The following is a 25,051-nucleotide window of genomic DNA, read 5'->3' as shown; positions in this document are numbered from 1 at the left end:
TCCATCATGGCCCCAAGCCATGTGCCGGACGTCCATCGATCTCCCGTAGTCACACAGTTTCAGCAATTAGCGACATGAGTTTCTTCTAGAGCTCATGCACGCTCTATCAGCAATGCACAGCCAAAAGTTGCACGCAGGAGAGCATTATTTACAAGCTTTTATTCAGCATTGATCAGAACAAAGAAAGACATGACTGTTCTGCGTCAGTGTCTCCGACAGAGAGAGAAAACGAAAGCAACAGGAAACATAAACATCCTGTGAACAGGACATGCACAGACTCTGTGACTCACAAAGCCTGCTCCCTTTTAAGGTGGAACGGAAATATCCTAACAGCCTCGGAGGGGCTCAGAAGTTGAACATACCTGTGCTCTGAAAATCCCTTATTTTGGCTGCTGGTCCCTTATTTTCAAATCTGTAAGCTGACAGCTATGCTTAGAATTATAGTTGTTAATTTTTCTTAAGTGATAATTTTAATGTTTTATCTTCTTTTTCTTAAAAAACAACAACAACACACAACTCCTAGGCTTTTTACAAAGCGATGTATAAATGGTACAAAAAAGAAAAGAAAAAGAAAACTACATGTCTAAGCTACATGTCCCCATTACAACCACGTGGAAGCGATTCCTGCAACTTGACCGTGGTGTGGTTGGTGAAGAAGCTGCTTCACCTTTGTTGGCCTTGGGATGACCCTCCAACCAGTCTCACTGGTGGTGTGCCCAGATCTTTGTGTTTTGAGAGTGAGGAATTCTCTCCACCCACAGTTAATAAATTCATAGAATCATAGTTCTTCTGTAGAGTTGGAAGGGATCCGAATGGTCATCTGTTCCAATCCCCTGCAATTCATAACATTCCATCCCGTTCTGGGGCAACCCAGTCCAATGGGCGGGCTACAAATAATAAAGTTGTTGTTGTTGTTGACCTCTTCATATTGAACTGTCACAATATCCGTTGTTCTCTCAAAACCCTGCAGCCAAGCTCCTGGTTCCAGTCAAGCAGGAACCACTGTCATGCCATGACAACGTCACATTAAAGGATTCATGGCATTGCAGAGAACGAGTTCCAATATCATAGCTAGAAAACAGTTAATTCCTGAATGATACATCTCTCCCTCTCTTTCTGATTAAAGGCTACTTGTAAGTATTCATCTATCCCTCTGGTGGCTTGGCTAGAATATTTACTAGGAGGACAGATTTATTTGATAAAATGGACCGGGGGGAAAGCATAACAAAACAAAAGTCATTCAGATTTTTCTACATTTTCACCAAGCTTAGTTTTCTCCCCTTCATGGATTCTCTCTTAAAACCAGAGAAGCTCCACTCTGTTTGTAATACATTGCCTCCGTGTGAATTACTGGAGAGGAAAGTCACCCTCATATCTTTCTCATGTGCCTTCCGCATCCCAAAGATGTTTCTGTCCTCAGGATGCCCTCCCTTTGTGCACTCTCTGATGTCTAATAAGGTTTATCTTCTGGCTGAAACTCTTCCCGCACTCTGGGCATTCGTAGGGTTTCTCCCCCGTGTGGATTCTCTGATGGTAAGTGAAGTTGGTGAGTTGGCTGAAGCCCTTCCCACACTCGGCACATTTGTACGGCTTCTCTCCGGTGTGGATTCTCTGATGGGCACTAAGGCTTGAGCCGTCACTGAACCTCTTCCCGCACTCCGAGCACCGATATGGTTTCTCCCCTGTATGTACCCTCCGATGCCTCGCAAGGTTTATCTTCTGGCTGAAGGTCTTCTCGCACTCAGCACACTCGTACGGTTTCTCCCCTGTGTGGATTCTCTGATGTTCGTTAAGGTTTGAGCAATGGCTGAAGCTTTTCCCGCACTCGGGGCATTGGTGTGGTTTCCCTCTAGAGTGAAGTCTCTGGTGGTACGCAAAGCTGGTGGTCTGGCTGAAGCTCTTCCCACACTCGGGGCATTTGTAAGGTTTCTCCCCCGTGTGGATTCTCTGATGGTCATTGAGGCTTGAGCTGTGGCTGAAGCTCTTGCCACACTCGGGGCATTTGTAGGGTTTCTCTTTCGCGTGTGCTCTTTGATGTCTGGTGAGATTTATCTTCTGACGGAAGCTATTCCCACATTCGGAGCATGTGTACGGTTTCTCCCCTGTGTGGATTCTCTGATGTATTTTCAGGGTTGTGCTCTGACTGAAGCTCTTCCCACATGCCGAGCACTCATGGGGTTTATCCCTCGTGTGGACTCTCTGATGTCGTGTAAGGTTCATCTTCTGGCTGAAGCTCTTCCCGCATTCAGAGCATTTAAACGGCTTCTCTCCCGTGTGGATCCGTTGGTGGCGAGTCAGGTTTGTGCTCCGGTTGAAGCTCTTCCCACACTCCGAGCATATCAAGAGCGTCTCCCCTTCCTGGATCACCTGATCTGTGCTAAAGATAGACGGCTTTGAACACAGAGTCTTTCCTTTTTCTCTTTTGTGATACACTTGTGGGAGTGGGATTTCTTGGGAACAGACAGAATTCATCTTCCCTGGCTGTTCTGATCCAGCTTTCCTTCTCCCTTGCCTTTCCTGTCCACCATCTGCAGGAATAAAGAAAGATAATCAGAGATAATCAGAGACTCAGATTGTCAAGTAGCTATTGGGCAATTTACACTACAGCTGTCTTTTTGTAAGGTGTTTCAGATTTTGCGTTTTGTGCCTCAAGATCATGGGTAGGCAAACTAAGGCTCGGGGGCTGGATCCGGCCCAATCGCCTTCTAAATCAGCCCTGCAGACGGTCCAGGAATCAGTGTGTTTTTACATGAGTAGAATGTGTGCTTTTATTTAAAATGAATCTCTGGGTTATTTGTGGGGCATAGGAATTTGTTCATTATTTTTCCAAAATATAGTCCGGCCCTCCACAACGTCTGAGGTACACTGGACCAGCCCCCTGCTGAAAAAGTTTGCTGACCCCTGCTCAAGATACTCCTGATGAGGCAATCAATAAGTAATAATGAAAAACTGCAAGGAAAGGGCCAAAACTGTCATACCTAATTTCTTTCAGGGCAGAAACTGGAAAGTGCTAGAAAGTCACGAATACAGCTGTTTTAAAACGGGGGTTATATAAGCTCTGCAGGTAGGGTAAAGGGTTGAGTCCAGTCAAAGGCGACCATGGGGTTGCAGCACTCCTCTCACTTCAGGCCGAGGGAGCCGTCGTTTGTCCACAGACAGCTTTCTGGGTCATGTGGCCAGCATGACTAAACCGCTTCTGGTGCAACAGGGCGCTGTGACGGAAACCAGAGTGCACAGAAATGCTGTTTACCTTCCTGCTACAGCCGTACCTATTTATCTACTTGCGCTCGTGTGCTTTCAAACTGCTAGCTTGGCAGGAGCTGGGACAGAGCAACGGGAGCTCACCCCATCGTGGATTTGAACAGACCTTCTGATCAGCAAGCCCAAGAGGCTCAGTGGTTTAGACCACAGAACCACCCGCTCCCCTAAGATCTGCGAGTAACCCCAGCCAGTAATCTGGCTGTTGCATTTGGGGCCAGTCTCTGAGTCGTCTTCATTGCATTGCAATAATGCAATTGGGAAGTAACCAAGTGCATGGGGTACTGTGGTCAGCTGATGAGTATCTTAATTTAAAATAAAAATAGAGCACGCTGCTGTCGTTCTGCTCAAACAGTGCAATGAATGAAGCAGGAAAAGAGGTTCTGAAATCCCTCCTACTGTGTCTGTCTGCCAGGGGAGAGCAGTGAGCCTTACACAGAGAGTTCAGATTCCCATAATTCTCCTCCATGACTTCCCTGTGCAGAGCTTTCTGGGCCGGATCCAGCAGAGCCCACTCCTCCTCCGCAAAATGCACAGCCACCTCCTCAAAGGTCACCGGGCCCTGAAAGACAAAGGAAACAGGTTGTCCTACTGGATAACACAATAATTCTTGGGGGAAAGACAGTAAAAGGTGGAGGAGAGGTTCTCCTGTAGGATCTGGAAGTTGGCCAGTGGTAGTCAAAAGTCTTCTGAACAGGCAGTTTTCAAGAGCATAAGAAGAACGCGCTGGATCAGGCCAATGGCCCATAAAGCCCAGCATCCTGTTCTCGCAGTGGCCAACTAGGTGCCTCAAACAGTGGGGTAGGAGAGCTGAAAACAATGCCAAACTATTTCACATCTAGCAACCAATGTGCCATTTTGGTTTCAGATGGGTAAAGGTAAAGGGACCCCTGACCGTTAGGTCCAGTCGTGGCCGACTCTGGGGTTGCGGCGCTCATCTCGCTTTATTGGCCGAGGGAGCCAGTGTACAGCATCCGGGTCATGTGGCCAGCATGACTAAGCCGCTTCTGGGGAACCAGAGAAGCACAGAAATGCCGTTTACCTTCCCGCCGGAGCGGTACCTATTTATCTACTTGCACTTTGACGTGCTTTCAAACTGCTAAGTCAGCAGGAGCAGGGACCAAGCAATGAGAGCTCACTCCGTCGTGGGGATTGGAACCCCCGACCTTATGATCGGCAAGTCCTAGGCTCCGTGGTTTAACCCACAGCGCCACCTGCGATGGGTAGATGAGTCTAAAAAGCCCAGGACACAAGTTTTCATGGCCCTCCAGCGGCTACAGTGGCGCATTGTCCAGAAGTAATGTATTCAGCGTTAACTCTGGGAGAGTGTACTCGATTCTGACCCAACTTAGCCTCCTGCCATATATTGTGCTCATGTCTATGCGCAGTACCTGGGAACACAACCTCAGCATAAGTGGGGCGGTTGCCTGTAAATGGAATTAAACAAACAAATCTCTGCAATGATGACCTGATCCGGTGGAGAGTGTGCCACTTCCATTTCCACTCGGGCAGGAAGAGAATGAAGTCCTTCTGCCATCCCAACACCTGGGGAAGAGAAAGGATGTGAGGATGCGGCGCTTGTCCTTTTCTTCTAGAAAATACATAAATTTGGCACTTCAGTTTGTGGGCTGAAGTAAAATCTGTCTCCACGTTTGCTTTGGGCCTAGTTCAAGATGGCTGCTTTAGATTTCGGGCCTTGCGCCTCCAGGCCTCTGGAATCAGTAGCTAGCCAAAATCAACCTCCCAGCATCATGGGGCTGGATCCGAAATGCTGATCCTACTTAGTGGAAGGAAATGCATCCGAGTATGGCCACATTCGCAATATGCATTGAGAGTGGCATCACACCACTTTAAACAGCTTCCTGCAAAGGGTTCTGGGAACTGTAGCTGAAGGGTGCTGTGAGTTGTTAGGACGCTCTCACGGCACTACAATTCCCGGAGTACCCTGTATAGACGGATGGAATGTTAAACCACTCTGGGAATTGTAGCTCCGTGACCGGGATTCTCTGAACCAATCTCAGCACCGTACTGAACTACAGGTCCCATAATTCTTTGAGGGAAGCCATGACTGTGCAAAGTGGTATCACAGCACTTTAAATGTTAGGATGTGAATATGCCCTTAGGCGGGTCCATGAACTTCAATGGGTCTCCTCTGAGTAGACCCAATACAAGTCCATGGTGTCGAGGTTCTGCATCCTGAAGACTATTTTGTTGTGGTTTAAGAAGGGTTTCCCTGAGGAGTGACCCTCCTGGTCATGTATGGACTTTAATGTAAGCCTGTAAGAACAGCTTCTCAATAGAATCATAGAATCATAGAGTTGGAAGAGACCACAAGGGCCATCGAGTCCAACCCCCTGCCAAGCAGGAAACACCATCAGAGCACTCCTGACATATGGTTGTCAAGCCTCTGCTTAAAGACCTCCAAAGAAGGAGACGCTACCACACTCCTTGGCAGCAAATTCCACTGTCGAACAGCTCTTACTGTCAGGAAGTTCTTCCTAATGTTTAGGTGGAATCTTCTTTCTTGTACTTTGGATCCATTGCTCCGTGTCCGCTTCTCTGGAGCAGCAGAAAACAACCTTTCTCCCTCCTCTATGTGACATCCTTTTATATATTTGAACATGGCTATCATATCACCCCTTAACCTCCTCTTCTCCAGGCTAAACATGCCCAGCTCCCTTAGCTGTTCCTCATAAGGCATCGTTTCCAGGCCTTTGACCATTTTGGTTGCCCTCCTCTGGACACGTTCCAGTTTGTCAGTGTCCTTCTTGAACTGTGGTGCCCAGAACTGGACACAGTACTCCAGGTGAGGTCTGACCAGAGCAGAATACAGTGGAACTATTACTTCCCTTGATCTAGATGCTATACTCCTATTGATGCAGCCCAGAATTGCATTGGCTTTTTTAGCTGCCGCGTCACACTGTTGGCTCATGTCAAGTTTGTGGTCAACCAAGACTCCTAGATCCTTTTCACATGTACTGCTCTCAAGCAATAGTTTTTGTTTATTTAATTTCACCTTCTACTTGGCTCTGATGGGCTGAGGCTGGGAAACGGTTTATTAACTTTTAAAATAAAATATGTGAACCCAAAGTCCCCAAAAAATAAGAGCGGGGGGGGGGGGAGTCTGATTTTGATCCATGAAATGAAATGCTACATGTATTTTTTTTAAAAAAACCAACCTTTTATTCATTTTTAATTTATGAGATTTATATAACCGCCATCCACCAAAAGACTATTTTTCAAAATTACTGTTTATCAAATTTGTATTAACACCCTTCATCCGTAGATATCGGAGGGGGGTGGTTTGCAGCATTAAAAAAAAGGACAAAAACACAAAATACAGAGAGAATAATAGAATCGTAGGGATGGAAGGGACCGCAAAGGTCATCTAGCCAAACCCCCAGCCATGCAGCCACCTCACCTAACTCCCTCCCCAATCCCACCCCTCTGGCCAACTTGAAATATGCCCCCTTGATTCTTACCTCCGTCAACCTTCTGCTGGGTCCCCCCTAACACTGACCTCAGTCCAGTGTCCGATGGGGTTTCTGCTACCCCAGAGAAATCTGCCATGGCTGCTATGGCTGAAGTCTTCTCCACCTGAAATGGAACCCCAGGCAGAGAAGATACAGGTGAGGAGCTTTGCTTCTAAGACTCCTTGAATCCCTGGACATTTCTAAATCTTTGTGGTTGTCTGTCCGTCTCTGAGCCCAATTCCAAGTGCTGGCTTGGGACCTATAAAGCGCGGGGACCCCAATCTCTCCTGGAATGCCTCCCCCATACCAGACCCTTCAATCCCCTGCTATTTGCAACCACCAAGATTTAACCCTCTCACCTGCTTCTCCTCTACCTGCTTCTTTCCCTCCGCTTGGCTCAGGATGAGACCTTCCACCAGGGCCACCGCCTGCGAACTGGTCTCGGCTCTGCACTCCCTGACCCAGTTCTCCATCTCCGGGGGGAGGACAGCCAGGAACAGCTCCAGAACCACCAGGTCCAGCATCTGGGCCTTGGTGTGGCTTTTTGGCTTCAGCCACTGGTGGCAAAGACTGTGGAGTCGGCTGCAGACCTCTCTGGGACCCTCAGCCTCCTGGTAGCCAAACTCCCTGAAGCGCTGGCGTTGAGCATCCAGGTGGGCATTTTCCCCACCTAGGGCCTTCTGCCCTGTTTTCTCCCACAATGCCCCGCTGCTTCCAGCCTGGGTGGCCCGAGGGTCCTTCCCTGACGCCTCGTTGCCCGGGGAGATTCCTGGCACCTCCATTTTCTTTCTGTGCTCAGAAAGGGCCCTCAAATACCTTCATGGACGAAAGATTCTTTTCCTTCCCAAGGCAAGGAGGATGCAAGGGGGTTACTTGCTGGCTTTACAAGGCGGTCTGTTCCAAACAGCTTTCTCTGGGAAATACTTCACAGGCGAAAGGCTTGAGCTGCTACCTGAAAGGGGGGGGGGGGACAAGGAAAACACCGAGAGTTCAGAAAGAGCCATGGAATCATAATACAGTGGTGCCTCGGGTTACAGACGCTTCAGGTTACAGATGCTTCAGGTTACAGACTCCGCTAACCCAGAAATAGTACCTCGGGTTAAGAACTTTGCTTCAGGATGAGAACAGAAATCGTGCTCTGGCAGCGCGGCAGCAGCAGGAGGCCCCATTAGCTAAAGTGGTGCTTCAGATTAAGAACAGTTTCAGGTTAAGAACAGACCTCCAGAACGAATTAAGTTCTTTACCAGAGGTACCACTGTAATCATAATCATAATTTATTTATACTGCACCCATCTGGCTGGGTTTTCCCAGCCACTCTGGGTGGCTCCCAACAGAATATTAAAAATGGAATAAAAATCAAACATTAATAACTTCCCTAAACAGGGCTGCCTTCAGATGTCTTCTAAAAGTCAGATACAGTGGTACCTCGGGTTAAGAACATAATTCGTTCTGGAGGTCTGTTCTTAACCTGAGGTACCACTTTAGCTAATGGGGCCTCCTGCTGCCGCTGCGCCGCCACAAAGTTCTTAACCAGAGGTACTATTTCTGGGTTAGCGGAGTCTGTAACCTGAAGCGTCTGCAACCTGAAGCGTCTGTAACCCGAAGTACCACTGTAGTTGTTTATTTCCTTGACATCTGATGGGAGGGCGTTCCACAGGGCAGGTGCCACCACCAAGAAGGCCCTCTGCCTGTCTCCTCCTCAGTTAGAAATATTCCCTTCGTTGTTATTCTCTGATGTAGCTGTTAATAGCTAAAATTTGACAAGGATGGCAAGAAATGAACACAAGAGGATTCCTGACCAAAGGGGTCTAATTTAGTCCAGCATTCTGTTCTCACAGAGTCCAAGCAAAGGGAAGATCTTAGGCAGGATTCAAGCACCAAACCTGAAAGAACTAAATGGGGAATCAGGAAAGGTTGGACTGAAGGCAGCGAAGGCTAAAGTAATGGTTGAAGAAGAGAACAATATATACAATTAGAAAACAGAGCAAGTCAAAGGATACGTCAATTTAGGACAAAGAACAGGGAAGAGAAAATCAACCAGAGGAAGAATAAAACAATTGGGGGAGTCCTTTGCAAAAACTCAGATCATGACGAAAAGAAAAACAACAACACTTCATTAGACTTGAAAGCTGAAGTGTCCAATGCATGCATATAATCTATTTATCCATCATTAATTTATTTCAGCAGCAAGGCCCACACGGGTGCAGAAAGCAAACAGAGGAGAACCATGGAGAGAACTCGAAGAGGCGTCTATCCGAAGACAGATGTGAGATGCAGAAGAGGAAAGACTATTTCTTTAAGACGTCTGGCCTGATGAGGAGTCCTGTGTAACTCAAAAGCTCTGCAAAGTCGAAGGAGGGCGTTGTTTCCCTGGACCTGGTTCCACCAGTCTGCTCTCCCTGCCAGAGCGCAGGCCTGACACACTATAGACAGCAACCCATTTATCCTGAGCCCAGAGCACCAGGGTGCATTGAACTCAGAATTGCCCACACTGACTGGCAGCAGCGACTCTCCTGGGTTTCAGACTCGGGGCTCCCTCCCCCAGCCCTACCTAGAAAGGTCACCAGGGATTGAACCTGGGAACCTTCTGCGTGCCAAGCAGGCGATCTCCCCCACTTCAGCCAGGGCCCCACTTCCTTATGATGCCAGCACTGCAGAGGGTTAGAGTGGATGACCCACGAGGTCCCTTCCAACGCTGGAAGTCTGTGATCCTAATTGCACTGCAAGGACCAAGCGGCTCAATAATACATATGTGGTGGAGGTGTGAGGAAATTAAGAAATTTTGGATAGTAGTACACGAAGAACTAATGAAGATGTTGAAAATATCAATAACAAAGAAACCAGAGACATATCTCCTTGGATTGATAGATGATGAGATGGGGGGGGATTTTTCTATATGCAAATACAGCTGCTAGAATAGTGATTGCTGCTAGGTGGAAGTCACAAACTATACCCACAAAGGAGGAATGGATTTGTAAACTAAATGAATATATAATTTTGGCAAAATTAACTGCTATAATAAGAAACCAGTCAAATCAAAAATTTAAAAAGGAGTGGAAACGCTTTGATGAATATATGGCAAAATCTTGCTCAAAAATAGATATGCTAAAATGCCTTGATTAAAACGTGAAGTACTGGATGGAAGAAAAATGAGTAGGGAAAGATAATAAGAATATGTAGATGATTTGAGAAGGTTGTAGAATGCAAAGGTTATTGTAAATTGTATAATGTGGGGGAAATCGAGTGGGGGCGGAGGGAAGTGGGAGGAAGGAGAAAAGAATAATATGATGGATGGAGGAAATAGAAATGTAAATGTATGGGGAGGAAATGGTCTTGGCTTTGGTACATCTGTATTGTAATGTAATATGTGAAAACCGTCTTTGGGCTCCGAAAGAGGCGATCTCTCCTCGTCTCTTTGATCGAAAAAGCCCCAGATGTGTTTTGCAGCCGCGGCGGACCTTAGCTTGGCGTGGGGGGGGTGGCAGCAGGCAGAGAAAGAGGGGGGGGCGGACTTCTGCATGCAAGATTCCTGGGATGCACCCCTCCCCACTTCCACCCAGACCCCCCCCACAAGACCCCCACCCCACACTCACCCAGGAGCGCAAACCCTCCTCACTTTCCCAAACGATGCCTGGGAGCGGAGTGGGTGCGAGCAGGAAGTGATCTGCAGAGGGAGATCCCTTCAAGGGGGGGTCTTTAACCCCGCCCCCCCAAAGTCGCAAGGGAAGGAACAGAAGGAGATCCCCGCGCCAGAGAGCAGCGGCGCCCCTATGCGCCCCCCAGCTGCAAAGTCCTCTTGCAGGCGCGGCTTTTGCAAAGGGATACCGGGGGTGGGCGGGGGGTGGGCGATCGGGGGGAGGCCCTCTGTGTGTGCGTCCGCGGCGAGGAAGGGGTTAAAGCGAGCGAAGCTGGGTTCCTGGAGAGGCGTGCAGGGAGGAGGGGAGGGTGGCACCGGAGGAAGGGAGGGGGCGCGCAGAGCATCAAAACGAGCCTGGGATCTCCTCCCCCCCCCCCGCAAAAAAAAAATCCAAAAATTAATCTGGGCGCTATTGCAGTAGGCAGCTGCTGACTCACCTTGCGGGCACGGAAGGGTTAACCCGAGCCCTGAGGTCAAGTTTCCCAAGTGGGCGGGGCTTAGCAGGCTCCCTTCCTCGTCTGCCTTGTAGGAAGAAGGAGGCGAGGAAGCAGAACTTGGGAATCAAATCTCTCCAAAGGGAAATACTTCTCCTGCCAAGTTCCTTTCTAAGTCCTTTTTCCATCTTCGCTCTTTTTTTTAACTTGTCTTGTTTGCTGCAGCTCCTGAAACTCTTGTGAGTAGAAATATAATCTCCGCTGGCTGTGGGGGGAATGGGATGAGGGCAGGGGGTGGGCTGCGTTGGGCTTAACTCTGCCAAGAGAGAGAGGGAAGAATTTTGGGACTTACCTCTCTCCAACAGCCCCTGCTGTCTCTTCCTCCAAGGGGGGCAAATGCAACTGAGGTTGGGGAGAGAAAACCTAAGTGGGCTTCTTGGCTGCACAGCCACCTCCTCAAAGGTCACCGGGCCCTGAAAGACAAAGAAATCAGGGTCGTCCTGGCGGATTATGTAAGAGTAATAATTTTTGAAGAGATATTGAAAGGTTCTGTTGCAGGGCCTTGAACTTCCTTGTTGACATGCAAAGCCTTTGAAGTGAGCAAGTGGAAGTCAGCAATAATTCGGAGTATCAGTTGCTGGAAATTACAGGAGAGGAGAGGGCTCTTGTGCTCGGATCCTGCTTTCAAGATCCCCACAGGAATCTTGTTGGCCACTGGCCTGATCATCAGACTTCTTGGCCTCTTAATCCTGGCCCAGTACAGTGGTACCTCTGGATACGAACGGGATCCGTTCTGGAGCCCCGTTCGCATCCTGAAGCGAACACAGCCCGTGTCTGCGCGTGCGCGGATTGCGATTTGCCTCTTCTGCACATGTGTGTGACGCCATTTTGACCATCTACGCATGTGTGACCTGCGAAACCCGGAAGTAACGCGTTCCATTACTTCCGGGTCGCTGCGGAGCGCAATCCGAAAATGCTCAACCTGAAGCAACTTCAACCCTAGGTATGACTGTATACCAGTCCAGACACTGAGGTCTAGCTCCAAGGGCCTTCTGGTAGTTCCCTCGCTGGAGAAGTGAGGTTGTAGAGAACCAGGCAGAGGGCCTTCTCGGTGGTGGCACCTGCCCTGTGGAATGCCCTCCCATCAGATGTCAAGGAAATAAACAACTATCTGATTTTTAGAAGACATCTGAAGGCAGCCCTGTTTAGGGAAGTTTTTAAGGATAGATGTTCTATCGTGTTTTTAGTATTCTCTTGGGAGCTGCCCAGAGTTGGCGAAATCCAGCCAAATGGGTGGGGTATAAATAGTAAATTCTTCTCCCTCCTCCTCTTATTCGTCTCCCATGTCCAAGCCCAACACACTAACCACTACACCACACTGCCTCCACTGCTCCCCCATGTCTCTCGGCTGCTTATAAGTCTCTGCCGTCTTTTACAGGTCCCAGACGGGGGTCACCCTTTGCTCCTAGCAAAGCATCTTTCCCTTAGGCGTGTGCAAGAGGGGGGCTTGCAGACTTTGCCGGACATTGACACCCTCCCCTCCAACGCCAATCAAATTCCGGCAGCCTTTGGTTTGGGAACAAAATTCTCCAAGGAGCAAGGCAATCCTTGGATTCCTTCTGGGAACTTTGGGAGATGGAAAAGCCAGACTCAGCGGCTCCCTGGGGAGGAAAGGACCCCCACGTCACCCAGACTGGGAGTACTGGGGAGGTCTGGGAAAGGAACGTGCAGCAGATCTTGGGCGAGGGCAATGCCAGCTCAGACGTCCAGCGCCAACACTTCCGGGCGTTTTGCTACCAGGAGGCCGAGGGCCCCCGCGAGGTCTGCAGCCGCCTCCACCACCTCTACCGCCAGTGGCTGAAGCCGGAAAAGCACTCGAAGGCCCAGATGCTGGACCTGGTGGTCTTGGAGCAGTTCCTGACTATCCTCCCCCCGGAGATGGAGAGCTGGGTCAGGGAGTGCGGAGCGGAGACCAGCTCCCAGGCAGTGGCCCTGGCAGAAGGCTTCCTCCTGAGCCAGGCGGAAGAGAAGAGGCAGGAAGAAAAGGAGCAGGTGAGAGCGCTTTCTTTAAATCGTACCTACGGGACCGCCTCTCCTGGTATGTCCCACGGAGGACCTTACGGTCTTCAAACAAAAACATATTGGAGGTCCCGAGCCATGGGGAGGTTAGGCTGGCCTCAACCAGAGCCAGGGCTTTTTCGGCCGTGGCCCCGATCTGGTGGAAGGCTCTGTCACAAGAGACTAGGGCCCTGCGGGACTTGACATCTTTCCTCAGGGCCTGCAAGACAGAGCTGTTCCACCAGGCCTTTGGCCAAGGCGCAGTCTGACCCCCTCCTTCTGTAAGCCTCATAGAACTCTAGCCCAATGGTTGCCATTAATTTGACTCTGAATTGATTTTAGAATGAATTGATTTTAGAATGTATTTCAATTAATTGATTGTGAGTTTATGTAAACTGTGTTACTTTTACTGTTGTTAGTCACTCTGAGCCTGGCTTCGGCTGGGGAGGGCGGGATATAAATAAATTATTATTATTATTATTATTATTATTATTATTATTATTATTATTATTGGAGTTGGGAAGGAGCCAAACAGCAGGGTGGATAAAAATCAGTGATTAAAAAAAATCAGATTTTTAAATTTAAATTGAATTTTTAAATTAAAATCCTTTTGGAGTAAAAATCTTTCTAAAGATAGTTTTCTATTTAAGTTACATTATAGTCCAAAGGAAATAAAGATTTGTTTTAATTTTTACATGCTAAAACTCAGTCTGTGGTTTTTTTTAAAAAAAATTGTTTAACCACATCAGTTAACAAACATGCCATAATGTTATTGTTTTAGTTAAATAGTTTAGTTAAATAAATGGTTTAAATTGTTATTAAGTGCAGCAGAAAGTTGTCCAAATATAAACAGTTAACTTATTAACCCTCACAATAATTTCATAACCATCTGTCCATGTATTTCCAATAGTATAACCAAATCAGTAATTTTTAATGTAACTGTAAAAACTACTCTGAAAATGTATTATTCCAAAAACGAAACCTTCATCTGGTTGTAAATATTAAGATTATACCAGCAAGAATGAGTCTTTCTGTAAAAGAAAAGAAAAGATTTAAATCAAGTCATACAGACTAGTGATTTAAATCCATTTTATTTAAATCAAATCCACCCTGCCAAAGAGTCATCAGGCATAGGCAAACTCGGCCCTCCAGATGTTTTTGGCCTACAACTCCCATCATCCCTAGCTAACAGGACCAGTGGTCAGGGATGATGGGAATTGTAGTCCCAAAACATCTGGAGGGCCAAGTTTGGGGATGCCCAATCTAATCCGACCTCCTGGAATTCCTCCCCCCCCCCCGGCCCCATTAATCTGTTACAATAAAAGAAAATAAAGTTAAATAACACATGCCAAATTAAAAAAGGGAGCAAATTTCTACACCAGAATCAAAGCATTACACTTTTTATGCCAAATCCCATTTTGACAGTCCAGTGGAGTTTCCCCATCTGAAATCTCTTTCTCAGCTACTTTGGTATGAATTCGTTGTAAGAGCTAAACTCCCCAAGGGGAGGATAGAATGTGCAAATGTTTGGTGTGTCCCACCCCCGTGATGACATCAGGACGCCTCTTCCTAATCCCTTTCCCGGCGTGGGGATCCCCATTTTTATTTCAGATCCAGAGGCTGAAAAATGGGGGCCTTCCATTTTACGCCACAGAGAAGGTCCCGTCGGCCAGCAGGAGGCGGCAGCTGTTCTGGAGAGCCATTCCAGAGGGCAGTGGAACGGATGCTTCTCCTTCGCTGGGTAAGGAGGAATTGGGAGTGGGTTTTTGGTTTGATCACGGTCTCGGGGGTGGGTGGTGGTTTTATATGCCCAAACCGTCTTGCCTCCATGACTAACCGGGGAATTCTGCTCCAGCTGAAGGTTGTAGGATGGATGGTGGCTAACAGATTGAGGTTGAATCCTGACAAGACAGAAGTACCAGGTGCACAGCCTGGGAGGCATTTTGGACTCACAGCTGTCCATGGAGGCGCAGGTTAATTCTGTGTCCAGGGCAGCTGTTTATCAGCTCCATCTGGTACGCAGGCTGAGACCCTACCTGCCTGCAGAGACTGTCTTTCCTGGTTTTTTCTTTCTTTAATTCATGTTAATAAATAGATAAGACAACAAAAGATATTAAAAATACGAATCAGTTTAATTTATGTAAGTAAACAAAATACTACTTGTATATGCTTTTTCTTACACAGATTATATGTATATTTACTCAAGAAGGTGCACAATACATGTGTATATGTATACGTTATACGAGATATGCTATATGAAATGTGTCATATGATATAAGAGGTTGTTAATAAATAAATAAAAAAGGAAAACAAATTAAAGCAACAAAATATAATGTAATCTAACCTAGAGGTTACCAGAGCGAAGGCAACAGAAGTTAGTCCAGGCTTCCTCTAACACGGCCCTCCGGGTGTTTTTTGGCCTACAACTCCCATCATCCCTAGCTAGCAGGACCAGTGGTCAGGGATGATGGGAATTGCAGTCTCAAAACATCTGGAGGGTTGAGTTTGAGGACGCTTAATTTAGGCTATCCCTGCGCAGATAGGGGTGCAGCTTGGCCACTAGCCAAAGCTGATGGGTGGCACTTTGCACCACCAAAGTCTCAAGGGACAGAACTGAATCCAGATGTATCTCTAACAGAGTGGATTAAAAAAATTAATGGTTTTTAAAAACAACAACAACAACAACAAAAACTGGGGGTTTTTAAATTTTGGATTTTGTTTATTTAAATCAGGGTTAAAAAAAATATTAAATTGGATTTTTAAAAATAAAATGCCTTTGGAGGAAATATCTTTCTAAAGATAGTTTCCTATTTAAGTTACATTATAGTCCAAAGGCTATTCATCAGGAAATAAGGGTTTGTTTTAAGTTTTTATGTCTTAAGGTTTTTTTTTGGGGGGGGGGTGGAAATGTATAACCACATCAGTTAGCAAACATGGATACATATGTTACAATGTTATTGTTTTAGTTAAATTGTTTAAAATATTATTCTCCTTCCAATAAAGTACAGCAGGAAAGTTGCCCGAATATAGAGTTAAGCTATTAAACCTTACAATAATTTCACTCTATGTATTTTTAATAGTAAAACCAAATCAGTAATTTTTGATATACCTGTAAAAACTACTCTGAAAATGTATTATTCCAGAAATGAAACCTTTATCTGTTTGTAAATATTAAGATTATAACAAGAAGAATGAGTGTTGTTCTTGTTGTTTTTTAAAAAAAGATTTAAATCAAGTCTTACTGACTAGTGACTTAAATTGTGGTTTAAATTGATTTGATTTAAATCAAAACCCACCCTGATCCCAAAGCTGCATACCTGCAAAGTATACCCAGGCAAAGTATACCCAGGCAGGTGACAGGAGACAGCAGAAGAATCCTTCCTGTTTCCTTTTTTCCTTTCGCTCATAGGCAGCCGAACTCCTCTGCCCGATCATCCCAGCCTTTCCTTACGGTGTGACAAAGAAGAAATGGTGTTCGTTCAGTTGCCTGGTCAGGTAGGAGATGGAAAAAACTTGGGATCTGGGAAGTGGTGTTAGCCAGGACTTGAAAGGATCTGCTCCTTGATCCCTTTCCAAGGATCTCTGCTTCCTTCGTAGAATCACAACAGATGGAAAGGGACCTGTGTTAAGGAAATGGTTTATTCTGACCAAGCGGAATGTAAAAGATTCCCTCCCCCCCCCCTCAAGATTGCAGCTGCAGGGAGTCCCAAGTCTTTGTTGTTGTTTAGTCGTTTAGTCATGTCCGACTCTTCGTGACCCCCTGGACCAGAGCACGTCAGGCACTCCTGTCTTCCACTGCCTCCCGCAGTTTGGTCAGACTCATGCTGGTAGCTTCGAGAACACTGTCCAACCATCTCGTCCTCTGTCGTCCCCTTCTCCTTTCCCAACATCAGGGTCTTTTCCAGGGAGTCTTCTCTTCTCATGAGGTGGCCAAAGTATTGGAGCCTCAGCTTCACGATCTGTCCTTCCATAGAATCATAGAGTTGGAAGAGACCACAAGGGCCATCGAGTCCAACCCCCTGCCAAGCAGGAAACACCATCAGAGCACTCCTGACATATGGTTGTCAAGCCTCTGCTTAAAGACCTCCAAAGCAGGAGACTCCACCACACTCCTTGGCAGCAAATTCCACTGTCGAACAGCTCTTACTGTCAGGAAGTTCTTCCGAATGTTTAGGTGGAATCTTCTTTCTTGTAGTTTGGATCCATTGCTCCGTGTCCGCTTCTCTGGAGCAGCAGAAAACAACCTTTCTCCCTCCTCTATGTGACATCCTTTTATATATTTGAACATGGCTATCATATCACCCCTTAACCTCCTCTTCTCCAGGCTAAACATGCCCAGCTCCCTTAGCCGTTCCTCATAAGGCATCGTTTCCAGGCCTTTGACCATTTTGGTTGCCCTCCTCTGGACACGTTCCAGTTTGTCAGTGTCCTTCTTGAATTGTGGTGCCCAGAACTGGACACAGTACTCCAGGTGAGGTCTGACCAGAGCAGAATACAGTGGCACTATTACTTCCCTTGATCTAGATGCTATACTCCTATTGATGCATCCCAGAATTGCATTGGCTTTTTTAGCTGCCGCGTCACACTGTTGGCTTATGTCAAGTTTGTGGTCAACCAAAACTCCTAGATCCTTTTCACATGTACTGCTCTCAAGCCAGGTGTCCCCCATCTTGTATTTGTGCCTCTCATTTTTTTTGCCCAAGTGCAATACTTTACATTTCTCCCTGTTAAAGTTCATCTTGTTTGTTTTGGCCCAGTTCTCTAATCTGTCAAGGTCGTTTTGAAGTGTGATCCTGTCCTCTGGGGTGTGAGCACTCAAGGCTGATTTCCTAAAGTCTTACAGCAGGGCAATTTTTTTTGTGTTCTACATTATTTATTGAAAAAATAAAGAAGTACAAAAGTACATAAGACACGGAAAAGAAGTTTACATTACAAAAAGGCGTGGGGGTGGGGAATTGTTAGTGTAGTTAACCAGACCTTAACCTAATATGGTATTTATAAAAATGAATCTTCAATTGAATCGTTAAAGGGAACTCCATTTTTATTTTTCCAGTTCATCAACACCAGCAGTGAGAGCGAGGAGAGTCCGCTCATATTGCCCCTTTGTTAGATTCCATGTGTTGGGTATATCATTCAAAATGACATTTTCCTCTGCAGTCATGCTGATTATCTCTATTACCTTCTGCCAAAAGTTTTTCAATGTAGGACATTGTAAAGGTCAAGGGACCCCTGACAGTTAAGTCCAGTTGCGAACAACTCTGGGATTGGGCCCTCATCTCGCTTTACTGGCCAAGGGAGCCGACATTTGTCTGCAGACAGTTTTTCCGGGTCATGTGGTCACCATGACTAAGCCGCTTCTGGCGAGCCAGAGCAGCGCACAGAAACGCTGTTTACCTTCCCGCCGGAGCGGTGCCTATTTATCTACTTGCACTTGATGTGCTTTTGAACTGCTAGGTGGGCAGGAGCTGGGACCGAGCAACGGGAGCTCACCCCATCAGGGGGATTCAAACTGCTGACCTTCCGATCGGCAAGCCCTAGGCTCTGTGGTTTACACCACAGCGTTGCCCGCGTCCCTTAGGACATTGTACAAACATATGTTTTAGGTAAGCTTAATCGCTGTCACATCTCCAGCACCTAGATGTCTTAGATAGTCCTTTCATAAACAAACAGACTGGGGTCCAGTAAGTTCTAAATATTACTATTTGCCTGAGTCTTAATTTGAGGTCCAGAGACACCCTGGTTATAGAATTTACCGTGTAGCAGGGTGGCTTAGCGTGTGTGAGTCTCCCACAGTCATCCGCATTTTTCTCAGTTTTGTGTTCAGAGAGAAGTGCTGTGTGTTTGTGAAAATGCAAACAAACCACTGAACAGGAATGTTTTAGGAAAGAGAGGAGACAAAGAAGAGCTTGCTGCGAGAGAGATTTGCAGCCTAGGGCCCACGTACCTACGGGACCGCCTCTCCTGGTATGCCCCGCGGAGGACCTTAAGGTCCACAAATGACAACACTTTGGAGGTCCCAAGTCACAAGGTAGTTAGATTGATCTCACCTAGGGCCAGGGCCTTTTCAGTACTGGCCCCGACTTGGTGGAACGCTCTGTCCCAAGAGACTAGGGCCCTGCGGGACTTGACATCTTTCTGCAGGGCCTGCAAGACAGAGCTGTTCCGCCTGGCCTTTGGTTTGGACTCAGTCTGACCCTTATGTTTCCCTCCCCTTATGGTCTTGATCTATCGGCTACTTTTAAAATGAGACTGCATTTTAAATTGCATTTTAACCTGTATTTTAAATGGCTTTTTTCTATTATGTTTTTATTGTAATGTATTGGTGTTAGCCGCCCTGAGCCTGGCTTTGGCCGGGGAGGGCGGGGTATAAATAAAATTTATTATTAGTAGTAGTAGTAGTAAGAGTCACAGAGAGAGACTTAAGAGCAAGCTGTTGGGCTTTAAAAACTGTTTAGGAGCTTAGAGATACCATCTCATTTTATACGTGAAAGAAGGCACCAGGGTGGCGCTGTGGTCTAAACCACTGAGCCTCTCGGGCTTGCTGATCGGAAGGTCAGCTGTTCGAATCCCCGCAACGGGGTGACCTCTTGTTTCTCTGTCCCAGCTCCTGCCAACCTAGCAGTTCGAAAGCATACCAGTGCAAGTAGATAAATAGATACTGCTGCGGCAGGAAGGTAAATGACGTTTCCATGCACTCTGGCACTTGTCACGGTCCTCCCTGTGCCAGTAGCGGTTTAGTCATGCTGGCCACATGACCTGGAAAACTGTCTGTGGACAAATGCCGGCTCCCTTGGCCTGAAAGCGAGATGAGCGCTGCAACCCAATAGTCACCTTTGACTGGACTTAACCATCCGGGGGTCCTTTACCTTTACCTATATGTGAAACATGGAACATATATTACTACGTGTGCAGAGGCAACATTTGGTGAATACTTTTAAACCTCCGTATTGGAGGTTGCTCCTCGGTCATGGAAGCTTAAACTGAGATTCCTGGACTAGAGGACCGTTGGGGAGGTCCCATTCAAGTCTACAATTCTATGGGGCTATGTTTCTACAATGTGCTCTTCTTGCTTCACTGGAGTTCTGCCCGCATAAACCCCAGCAACCCAACGGGTCATCGAGGCATGCAATACCAGAATCACAGCTCTCTCTACGTCAGTCGCGAGGAGCAAATATTTTCTAACCCATTTTTTTCTCCCCAGGGCCCACTGACCTTTGAGGAGGTGGCTGTGTTTTTCACGGAGGAGGAGTGGGCTCTGTTGGATCCAGGCCAAAGAGCCCTGCAGTGGGAGGTCACGATGGAGAATTATGGGAACTTGGTCTCTCTGGGTAAGGACCCCCTCTTCCCTTGTTAGGAGAAACTATGCAGCGCAGAGATGGTCAACAGTTGTCAGGCTATCCCGGACCAGAAGCTCATAGAACAGCTGTTCTCAACCTGTGGGTCTCCAGATGTTGTCGGACTACAACTCCCATCATGCCTGAGCTCTGGCCTTGCTAGCTAGGGGTGATGGGAGTTGTGGTTCAACAACATCTGGGGACCCACAGGTAGAGAAAGGCTGTCTTCTGTAGCATCCTTTGGTGTCTGCTTGCCCTCTTCGTGACCGGAATTTGAGTTCCTTTTCGCTCTCTTCATTTGGGCAAGACTTCAATTTTTTGAAGGGAGCCTTCTTGCCTCTAATAGTTTCTTTGACTGCTGACTAACCATATCAAGTCTCCTGTCAGGTTTCTGAGAGGGATATCTCCAGTGTAGGAACCTCTCTTTATAATTTATCCCAACAACAGCAAGTGGGAGGTGGAGCAGGAATTTGGGTGTCATCCTGAGATTGTAGCATATTCAGAAGCTAACCTCGGATTCAGCAGGGTTTGGGGAGAAGGAAGCGGAGACGCTTGAAAACGATAGAATCGTCGGTGGAAGAAGACTGGAAGAAATTTAAAGATTATCTACAGAAATATTGCAAAATTAATGAATGTTAGAATGATGTTGGAATGAAGTTAAGTGGTCTTAGCAGCAATGTTATTAAGGTTTAGGTAAAAATGGATTGTTAATAGATGGGAACTTGAAGTAATAATATATTAAGATCAAGGATTAAGATTAGAACAAAAAGGGAAAGGATTTGCTGAATTAAATAACTGATCTGGGATGCAAAAAAGGGAGGTGTGAGGAGGTCCGGGAAATAAGTGAATGAAAGACAAGATATGGAAATACTGATTTGCTTTTAATTGTTATTCTATTTTTTCTGTTTTTTGTATTTTCTTTTTTCTTTTTCTATTTTTGTTTTCTTTTGTATTACTGTAATTTTGTTTGAAACTTTAATAAATACAGTGGTGCCTTGCAAGACGAAAAGAATCCGTTCCGCGAGTCTCCTCGTCTTGCGGTTTTTTCGTCTTGCAAAGCAAGCCCATTAGGGGCTTAGCGGATTAACGCTATTAGCGGCTTAGCGGGCTTAGCGGATCAGCTGTTAAGCGGCTTAGCGGATCAGCTGTTAAGCGGCTTAGCGGATCAGCTGATAAGCGGCTTAGCGATCAGCTGTTAAGCGGCTTAGCGGATCAGCTGATAAGCGGCTTAGAGGCTTGGGAAAAGGGGGGGGGGAGGAAAAAACCCTGCAGGAACTCGCAAGACATTTTCGTCTTGCGAAGCAAGCCCATAGGAAATTCGTTTTGCGAAGCACCTCCAAAACGGAAAACCCTTTTGTCTAGCGGGTTTTCCGTCTTGCGAGGCATTCGTCTTGCGGGGCACCACTGTATTATTTAAAAAAAAGAAAAAAAGAAAACCATAGAATCGGAGAAGCAGAGAACTGGGCTCGATCCATAACGAGAATCTGCTTCTGCCTTGCAATTGAAACGCATTTTCTTTTTCTCCCTCCCCCAAAACAGGTAATAGGCAGAATAATAAGAATATTAGTGAGACATCCATGGCGACATCAGAGAATGAAGCATGGAAAGAGATGTTTGCCAATCAAGAAGCACCCCAAAAGTCAATGAATGGGGAAGAGAAATCCACCACAACTCCGGACATTGATGTCCATGTACCCCTGAATTCGCAAGATCTCAAAGGAAACAGCAGGAAGACATGTCCAGTGCGTGGTGAACCACATAAGTATCAATCACAATCTAGTATATGTTACAGCATCCACACAGAGGAGAAAGCATATAAATGTTTAGAATGTGGAAAGAGCTTCAGTCGTGGTGGGGATCTAAATGTGCACCAAAGAACTCACACAGGGGAGAAACCATTTACATGCATGGAGTGTGGAAAGAGCTTCAGTCGACGTGACCATCTTACTTTACATCAGAGAACCCACACAGGGGAGAAACCATTTAAATGTATGGTGTGTGAAAAGAGTTTCAAACATGGTAAAAGCCTTACTGCACATCAAAGAACACACACATGGGATAAATCGTTTATATGCATTGAGTGTGGGAAAAGATTCCATGAGAGTAGTGACCTTACTGAGCACCAGAGGACCCACACAGGAGTGAAACCTTACAAATGTATGGAGTGCGGAAAAAGCTTTAGCCAGATTGGAGGCCTTGCTGCACATCAAAGAACCCACACGTGGGCAAAACCGTTTAAATGCATGGAGTGTGGCAAGAGCTTCCATAGGAACTGTGACCTTACTGTGCATCAGAGAACCCACACAGGAGTGAAACCTCACAAGTGCATGGAGTGTGGAAAGAGCTTTTGCCAGAGTGGAGGCCTTGCTGCACATCAAAGAACCCACACAGGGGAAAAACCCTTTAAATGTTTGGAGTGTGGAAAGAGCTTTAGTCGCAATTACCACCTTACTTTACACAAAAGAACCCACACCAAGGAGAAACCGTATCAATGTACAGCGTGTGGAGAAAGCTTTAGTGGGAGTGATGGCCTGACTGCGCATCTGGGAACCCACGCTGCGGATAAACCCTCTAAGTGAATGTGAAAAAAGCTGTAGTGGGAGCACTAAAGTTCATTTTATTACAGTCCAAAGACCCTCAAAATCAATTTTGAAAACAAAATATAGCAGAGATACAGGAAAAACATTTCTGGGCAACCCTGTTTAGGGAAGCTTTTGATGTTTGGTGCATTTTGGGGAAGCCCAGCCAGATGGGCGGGGTATTATTTATTTATTTATTTATTTATTTGTTGTTGTTGTCGTTATTTATTTATTTATTTATTTATCCAGAGCATGTCAATTTCTAATTCTTATTACCCGCGAGAGGAATTTTGCCACAGCCACGCTTATATCATTTATCTTCCAAGGAGATATTTGAGATAAAAGGTATCAGACTTACCAGACGAATTCACCAAGATAGGTTTGATGAATTGGTTCCTGGCTTGTTTATAAAGCCCACAGTGTAGTAAAATTTGTTTTGTACAGTTGACAGCCTGAAGACATAAACAAAGTCTATTCTGCAGTGGTTTTCAACCAGTGTGCCCTGGCACCCTGGGGTGCCGTGAAGGATGCTCAGGGGTGCCACAGGCAACACTGGCCTCCGTCCCTCTTTCCTTCGCTCCCTCCTCGGACGCCCTCTTGCATCTCTACCTCCCAAAGGCTTGCACAGCTGTTTGTGGCAGCAGCCCTGGCTACAAGCTCCCTAGGCGAATGGTTCCTCTGGGGCTGGCCAGGGGGTGCTGGGTGCCAGGAACTAAGGTGGCCTTGGAGTAAGCAAGCAAGCGGGCAAGGGAGCCCTGCCAGTTGGTCCGCCAGCCCTTGCTGTTGGGAACAGACCGACAAGTCCCACGCCCCTGTGGTACATAAATGCACCAACCAAGCACGTACATAGATCAGCACAGGAAAACCGACCTGAAATCATTTTTTTAAAAAAATAATATTTATTAACAGTTTAAAGATTACAAAAAAAGGAAAGAAAATTAAACAATACAATACAATACATTGCAAAAACAAAAACACTACATAAAACATTGAATTAACAAAACAATTAAAAACACATCCAATAATTTCAAAATCTTATCTTTCCTTCACTTGTTTTCACGACCTCCTCACACCTCCCTTTTTGTATTCCACTTCAGCAATTCCTTTCCATCTTCCTCAGTTTTCTGTCCTGTAATTTATCTTAACTTATTCTAACCTTATTTTTTCCCTTTAATACGTTAAAAATCTATTTGTACTTAGTTCCTTATAACATTTCTGCTAAAGCCATATAACTTCATTCCAGCATTTTTCTAACATTCATTAATTTTACAGTATTTCTATAAATAATCTTTAAATTTTTTCCAGTCTTCTTCCACCGACTCTTCTCCCTGGTCTCGGATTCTGCCAGTCATTTCCGCCAGTTCCATATAGTCCATCAACTTCATCTGCCATTCTTCCCGGGTGGGTAAATCTTGTGTCTTCCAATACTTCACAATGAGTATTCTTGCTGCTGTTGTCGCATACATAAAAAAAGTTCTGTCCTTCTTTAACACCAATTGGCCGACCATGCCCAGGAGAAAGGCTTCTGGTTTCTTCAGGAAGGTATATTTGTTGCAACAAGACTTCCCACTACCACAAAGATGAAGTAGCCAAAAGCCCCAAACAATGGATAGATAATTATTTTAAAGTTTCCCATCATACATTTCCAGAAGCATCATCAATACATCATAGGTATGTCACAGGAAAGGTGTGGTCTCAGGTAGAACCTGAGATCCAGTGGTTGCCCCTGTCACTCAAATATAGTATTTCACACTTACTTCATCACAATGCAAAGGAAAGCATTTACAGTTCCCTGGTCCTTAAAAGGTAAAGGGACCCCTGACCATTAGGTCCAGTCATGGCCGACTCTGGGGTTGTGGCACTCATCTCGCTTTATTGGCCGAGGGAGCCGGCGTATAGCTTCCGGGTCATGTGGCCAGCATGACTAAGCCGCTTCTGGCAAACCAGAGCAGCGCACGGAAACGCCGTTTACCTTCCCGCCAGAGCAGTACCTATTTATCTACTTGCACTTTGATGTGCTTTCGAACTGCTAGGTTGGCAGGAGCAGGGACCGAGCAACGGGAGCTCACTCCGTTGCGGGGATTCGAACCACCGACCTTGCGATCAGAAAGTCCTAGGCTCTGTGGTTTAACCCACAGTGCCACACGCGTCCCTCCCTGGTCCTTGAGTCAAGTTAAATACACCCCTTTGTCTTGTCCCACTATGGGGTGGGTAGGCATGGTGAATGAGATGATTGCCTGTCTGACATGCTTGGGGCAGGATATCACCTTGGGAAGCC

At 46.3% G+C, this 25,051-nt stretch overlaps 2 protein-coding genes across 4 annotated transcripts; one reads left to right on the top strand and one right to left on the bottom strand.

The window, feature by feature from the left end:
- Positions 1-323: 323 nt before the first annotated feature.
- LOC310701417 (uncharacterized protein) lies at positions 324-10,453 on the bottom strand. Of its 2 annotated transcripts, none has more exons than XM_083492228.1 (6): positions 10,314-10,453; positions 7,091-7,679; positions 6,741-6,855; positions 4,727-4,803; positions 3,694-3,820; positions 324-2,528 (listed from the first exon to the last, which is right to left on the bottom strand). In XM_083492228.1, exons 2-6 carry the CDS (start codon positions 7,511-7,513, stop codon positions 1,417-1,419), a joined length of 1,854 nt encoding a protein of 617 aa, XP_083348354.1. In that variant the 5' UTR covers positions 7,514-7,679; positions 10,314-10,453; the 3' UTR covers positions 324-1,416. The 2 variants fall into 2 exon arrangements, with proteins under 2 accessions (XP_083348354.1, XP_083348355.1); XM_083492229.1 differs by having other exon boundaries at positions 7,091-7,683; positions 10,325-10,453.
- Positions 10,454-12,240: 1,787 nt separating this feature from the next.
- On the top strand, positions 12,241-24,317 carry LOC310701420 (zinc finger protein 213-like). 2 transcript variants are annotated; one of them, XM_083492234.1, is made up of 6 exons: positions 12,277-12,854; positions 14,472-14,601; positions 14,956-15,000; positions 16,270-16,355; positions 20,062-20,188; positions 21,734-22,920. In XM_083492234.1, the coding sequence occupies exons 1-6, from the start codon at positions 12,438-12,440 to the stop codon at positions 22,771-22,773; spliced, it is 1,845 nt and encodes a 614-aa protein (XP_083348360.1). In that variant the 5' UTR covers positions 12,277-12,437; the 3' UTR covers positions 22,774-22,920. The 2 variants fall into 2 exon arrangements, with proteins under 2 accessions (XP_083348361.1, XP_083348360.1); XM_083492235.1 differs by lacking the exon at positions 14,956-15,000 and having other exon boundaries at positions 12,241-12,854; positions 21,734-24,317.
- The last annotated feature ends 734 nt before the right edge of the window (positions 24,318-25,051 follow it).

The sequence above is a fragment of the Podarcis liolepis genome (assembly GCF_965112155.1).
Source record: "Podarcis liolepis genome assembly, chromosome: 2".
In the NCBI taxonomy this organism is placed as follows: Eukaryota; Metazoa; Chordata; class Lepidosauria; order Squamata; family Lacertidae; genus Podarcis; species Podarcis liolepis.
The sequence above is the reverse complement of the archived record's forward strand: the minus strand, read 5'-3'. Positions and strand labels throughout refer to the sequence as shown.